Source organism: Larimichthys crocea, chromosome XIV (genome assembly GCF_000972845.2).
Source record: "Larimichthys crocea isolate SSNF chromosome XIV, L_crocea_2.0, whole genome shotgun sequence".
NCBI classification, from domain to species: domain Eukaryota; kingdom Metazoa; phylum Chordata; class Actinopteri; family Sciaenidae; genus Larimichthys; species Larimichthys crocea.
The window spans coordinates 1326209-1332338 of NC_040024.1; the positions used below are offsets into that span (position 1 = coordinate 1326209).

The 6130-nt window shown below is 39.3% G+C and overlaps 1 protein-coding gene across 2 annotated transcripts; it reads right to left on the bottom strand.

Annotated features, from left to right (window-relative positions):
* Positions 1-1973: 1973 nt before the first annotated feature.
* LOC113747601 (uncharacterized) lies at positions 1974-5563 on the bottom strand. Of its 2 annotated transcripts, none has more exons than XR_003463721.1 (4): positions 5455-5563; positions 3558-3947; positions 2745-3421; positions 1974-2654 (listed from the first exon to the last, which is right to left on the bottom strand). XR_003463721.1 is itself a non-coding variant. In XM_027287694.1 (4 exons), the coding sequence occupies exons 1-4, from the start codon at positions 5498-5500 to the stop codon at positions 2557-2559; spliced, it is 639 nt and encodes a 212-aa protein (XP_027143495.1). In that variant the 5' UTR covers positions 5501-5563; the 3' UTR covers positions 1977-2556. The 2 variants fall into 2 exon arrangements, 1 of the variants encoding a protein (XP_027143495.1); XM_027287694.1 differs by having other exon boundaries at positions 1977-2654; positions 2745-2849.
* Between the last annotated feature and the right edge of the window lie 567 nt (positions 5564-6130).

Here is a 6130-nt window from a genome sequence, read left to right on the forward strand (position 1 = left end):
TCTTCTGTTCCTTCCTTTTTCTGATAGTTCCTGTATAACACATTCACATGTCGCTTCCCCGTCTCTGTTCTCACAGCAAAGTCTTCCTTTATTTCACTCTAACACAGAAATATATGTGTTTAAGTACTGGAACATAAAAAAACTTGTAACTTGTATGAATACACTGTATTTTATAGGTGTACTTTGGTTAAAGCCCCTAAATGTTCAGTTTTTCTATCATTATCTGTGTGAGAGTGGTGGTACAGTTCACCTGTTAGTAGATACATGGGTTGTACCATTCATGTGTGCCCAGTGGTCAGATCAATGGAGGAATGGTGGGCATGTTGCTGTCTATGATAGTATCGACCACTAGGAGTCCCCAAAGTCTAAACTCTGAACTTTACCTCTGACTACAGGCCATTCAGTGGGTCCATCTTTAGAAAATTCATGTTTAAAGCCCATGCAAAGGCAATTAAAGATGTTTCTTTCAAAATGAATTAAATGTGTTGGAAAATAGTTGCTAAAAACATGTGACTTTGAACAATGAAATGTGGAGTTAGAGGTTCAAACAGTTTTTCACCAGTTTTCAGTCCAGGATTTTGTGGGCGGTCCTTAAAGGGTGGCTCGATGACACGCTGAGGCCACCCTAAGCATACCCCTGCACCCCTAGCAGAGAGATAGAGATGAATTCATCTCACTCAGAGTGTTTCAAAGTTAGTCATGTCATTTTCTGAACTCATCTGACACGTTTCAGTCGCTTCAAAATGGCTGCTTGACTGCTCTCATGAGTGGGCGTCAGTGATGCGAGGGTCCATGTTTGATCGACCTGCACCGACTGACGTTTTAAACTAACCCGCCCAAACTCGGACCGCAGCAAATAATTGTGAAATATTGTACCCAACCCGCTTCCTGACACGCATTTTAAAAAGCAGTCTATACTCTTGATTAACTTCGTAGCGTCATCGGGCTACATAAAACTGGCATTACTGAGTTATTATATTCATTTCAAATGTGGTTTAATGGCATTGCTCAGTTCCATGTGTTGGGAAAATCGGGCTTTTTGTCCCACATCAAAACTTTACTCGGCAACTTAATTTCAAACGACCCGACCGACCGCGACCCGAATATCATTAAAAATATTGTTTGGTGACTCGTGGCACCCGCTCAATTTGGATCAACCCACGCATCACTGGTGGGCGTGGCTTTAGAGCCTCCAGAGAACACGGCATCACAGTTCTGGAGCTGAGAATTCATTTTTACCTGATTTTCACACCTAATTTCATAAACTTGATATTTTGAATCATTCAAATTTGGCTGGATGGTTAATAACACTTTCTTCTTTGGTCTCAGAACATATTTATTCCTACTTTACACAGATTTAAACATGTCTGACTCTGACTTTTTAGGATTTTTATACTAATTTTGTCAATAGAATAATAACAATAAAGTTACTTGCTTCCATGAGCCAGATTGCATGTGTAACGCAAACCAAGCAGCATCATGTGGTGTTGCATTATCTGACACCTTTAAGATTTTTAACACTGTTCTCCGCGAGTCTGGCCTCACCTTTGGTACACAGGTGTAATGCTTACACTTTTTAACCTGTTAGTCACTGGTGCTGGTGAGTGGATTTTGTTACAGCCAGTCGAGCTGTTTTGCTCCTGCTTCCAATGTTTATGCTAAGCTAACAGCTGCTGGTTAGTCAATATACAGACACGACAGCGGTAGCAATTTTTACAACTAAGTGTGTACTTTTCAAAATGTCAAACTAAAGGTCGAATTGATGTGTTGGCAGATGTTTTGACCTGCCCGGCTCATTCTGTTTGTTTTGTGTTATATCCCTCGTTATGTGGCTGAGAGGGGTGTTAAAATACAGAGAGATCAGGAACATCAGGTTGCGTCAATTCATTTAATTAGTTGTGCTTCATTGTTAAGCCCTTGATTTTAATCAGCAACCTCAGACACTCATTACAAAACTAAAATAAAGATATTGCACATAGTTTTGGAAAAGTTTGGTTTATTGAATTGCCTTTATGAGCATGTAATGCTAAATATGAAATGAAACTGATGATTCAACATTCCTATTGAAGTGCACTGAAGTTAGAGATTAAGATTCATTTAAATGTTTTGCCAGAGGAGAAAAACGATCTTTATACTTCATGTAGGAGTAATCAATAAATACATTAAATACATTTGATCCATTATTCAAAAGATTTTTAATTAATTCCAGGAAGTAAATAGACACAGGGTTTTAGCACAAAGAGAAAAGAAAGAAAACCTTGCACAGACTATAACATTTTATTTTATGTTTTCGCCGTCACATTCCAGATGTCTAAGAGTTGTTATCAGTTTGTCGTCAGTTTTAGTTTGAGATACAAAAAGAGCCAAACGCCAAACACACCACACCACCCACCCACCAGGCCACATATCATGCATCATTTATTCATCCAGAAGTGTGAAAAGCCACAGCTTCTGTCCTTCCCCTCCAGTTAACGTCTGACAGATAAATTCAGACTGAACTTTAAACAGAAGTGACATCACTGATGTCAGAATGTGACTGCATGCTTGTTTCCTTCTTCACTTTGCTTCTGTCTCCCTCTCGCCTCTCTCCTCTTCTTCTTCTTGGTCTTCGTCTTCTGTTCTTTGGGCTGCAGGGGCTTTATTTCCAGGAGCAGCTGAAACATGAATACAACCCATCAGTTAGTCATAATGAACTCAATCGACTCCTTATCATCATGATGGAGTTAAGTGAAGTTACATCGTACCTAAAGCGCGTTGCCGAGCTTTGGTTCCTAACTTGTGGAGGCAGAAGAAGGTTGAGATGAGGGCAACGATGGGCAGGCACCTCAGGAGATATACGAGCACTACACCTGAAATTCATCCACAGAGACAGCTGCAAAGTTACGTTTGCAGTACACTGTTACATTGTTAAAATGCTGTTCTCATGTGAGAGAAACTTGCATCCACACAAGCGTTTCCAGGTGGATTTTATAGAGATTCTGCCCGCAAAGAAACAGCTGACGCTCTTCTTCTTCTTCTGTTCAATTACTGTGCGTCATATGCAACATCTGGTAACGAATGGGATAAGAGACCTCACCAAAGTGTCTGAGAAAATCTACATAAATACAGGGTAATGCCAAGAGCTGCACAATGGGTTGGCTCCATGCAGCCTTCTGCACTCTGTGATCACCTGTGCTGTGTTTTAACACAGCCACAATAACTAAGTGACATGGTTTGATGTTTCTGTTGTCAGACAAGGAACCAAGTGTGAAATAGTCATTTTATGGCAGCTCAAAAGCACTACATGTTCCCAGCTGCTGCACTGTGCCAATAAAATCCTTGTGTTGTATTCATGATGCCACTAGTCAGGTAAAAGACAACACCAAGACAGACAGGAGGCTTTTTTAGGGGACAGGAATATTGTTTTAGTCTGGATGGAGGGCTGAAACAGAAAGAAAAAGATGCATTTACAAATGTAACTGGCTTAGTGTGTACAGAAACATAATTCATTATGATCTCATTCTTATTAAACTTTATTATCAGCTCTGCACTGGAACAGTCAGTGTTTTGTCACCTACCTCTAGTATTGGGGAGGTCGGTGTTGTCTGCTGATGCATTGGAATCTTCGTTGTTGTTGTCTCTGGCTGTGACTGTGATGACGGTACCATTTCCTTGATACTTCTGCAATTCAGGTACCTCCACAGACAACCTGCAGGTGTATCTCCCTGAATCCTCTCTTGTAATATTCATAAAGGTCAAATATGAGCATCCAGATCTCTCCTTTTGCAGAGATGCTTGAGAGTTATTTGGGTATTTCAGTTCAGTCTTTATCACTGTTTGATTCTTCAGCCAGGTAACGCTCATTCTTTCAAACTTTACTGTCCAGCAGCAGGTGATGTTTACTGTCTCCCCCTCAGTGACAGAGACATCAGGAGTCTGGGTCACAACAGGTACGCCTGATGGGACACCTATGAAGAGACAGAGCGATGCATGATTTGGTAATTTATCAATTTATCATCATTTATAAGATTCTAGATCAATTCGGAAGCTGACAGAGACACAGACATAAACCTGTTTTCACCCAGAGCAGACCTCACAGCCATCTTACCGAGGAGGAAGCGTGTAAACAAACTCTGATGCATGTCCACAGTAATGCGAGAGGTCAGGAAATGGACAGAAAATGTTCCAGTCATGTTCCCGAAACAACAGTTAGATTATTCCACAACTAGAAACCACTAGAAAAGCATGCCATGAAGTCACACATTGAAACTTAGGGATGCAGTCTGGCAACATGGACAATGATAAATCTGCAGACTAGGAGAATCTTTGAGGATCCTTAACTTCCAGATCTTCTCCCTGCTACAATCAGGAAGAAGGTTCCAGAAACACCAGATCAGATTTGAGAGGCTCATAAGAGCTTCTAACCTCAGCCACATGGATGTGATTTACGCTGCACTCGCCGCCGCTCTCTGCAGCCAAAGGTCAGTGTGGTTTGGGTGCAAAAACGCTGGTGGTGCGCTGTGCTGTGGATCACACTTTGCTCGACAAGGTAAAGATATACGCAACTAAGACTGCACATAAGAATACTTTTCTTACTGTTCAGTCAGTTAAACTCAGTAAATGTTTGTATATTGTATGTAATATGAACAATAAACAAAAGAAATTCACTAAGTGACACTCATTAGCACCTTGATACCAAGTGTTACACTTAAGGGTTGACAAGTTGACATGTGGCTCTCGCAGGACTTCAAAGCTCCAAACTTATTATGATCTTATAGAATATGCTGCAATGATGCCGATTAAACTACCCACAGGATGTAGACTTGTTCAGATTAGATCATCTTTAAACATCTACAACAAACAGATTAATCCAGCAGTAATTTGATGCCTGACCACTTCCTTAAATTATACACAAACATTTTAAATAATCTTTCTCTGTAAATTGAATTTTAAGACATCGATACATAAGATAAGAACTATAATTTGAAGATTGCATACTGAGCTTTGAAATGACATTTTCCTCTATGATCATCACCACCCAATCTGAACACGAAAAAACCTCGACACATTTTCAGCCATTAATCTGTTATCTGTTGTATATTCATAACTAAGGTTTTTTTTTTTACATTTAGACATTTGACTCCATCGGTATGTTCACTATGGTGTCCATACTATTAAGAATTCTTGTTGTTCGTGTGTTAGCTATCTTGAATATAATATTAGTCATGTACAGTATGTATTATTTCTCTACACGGTATTCTAAATATGGTAAAAAGAAGTACCACATACTTTTGTTCAAACTGCACTTTGCTGTGTGAGGTTTTGAGGTAAATTTGACTGATTTGAACATGCCAACACGTCTGTTAATGTTGCGATCATCCTTTTTTGAAAATTTAACCATTCACTCCAAAATAGCAACGATAATAAATAATAAGAAAGTAATACAGAATATGGATCTTTAAACCTTTGACTTACCCCAAGATGAGACGAGATAGAGCGAGGCGATGAGCAGGAACTTCATTGTTTCACACCTGCCCGCTACTGAATAGTGACACTCATCTCTTTAGAGTTAAGTCCCTCATATCTAATGCTCAAGCAAAACATGCGCACCAGGTGTCATTCTCATTTTGATCTTTTCAAAGATCTCTAAAGAGAAATGTATAAGACCACAGCCTCTGTACCTCTTCCTCTATATATGAATTGAAGGCAGTTCAGTAAATTCTCTTCTCTGGTAGTGAAATATGTCAAAAAAAACAAAAACAAAATTAATAGTGGTTGAAAAAGTGGATGAAAGTAATAAATAGGAAACCCATGTGTGGTTCATACAGCAACATTTGACTGAATTCTAGTCAAGACCTCAAAGCTGTATATCAATATCACATTGACCGTATCATATATAGCTCACCTAATCATAAAATGACTACAAAAAATGCAGTAAATCTGCTATAATTAGCATTTCTGTGGTAAAATCACTGCACATACTGTTGTCCAAGAAATTTTGATAAATTGGAGCTACCAAAATAGCTAGTTAGCTAACTAGTTAGCTAGCCAATTAGGCCAACGTCAACATATCTTGATGAAAGATTGAATTCTTCAGGTCAAACCAATGTATTCTAAAGTAGGCATGTCCAAAGTCCGTCCTGGGGACCAG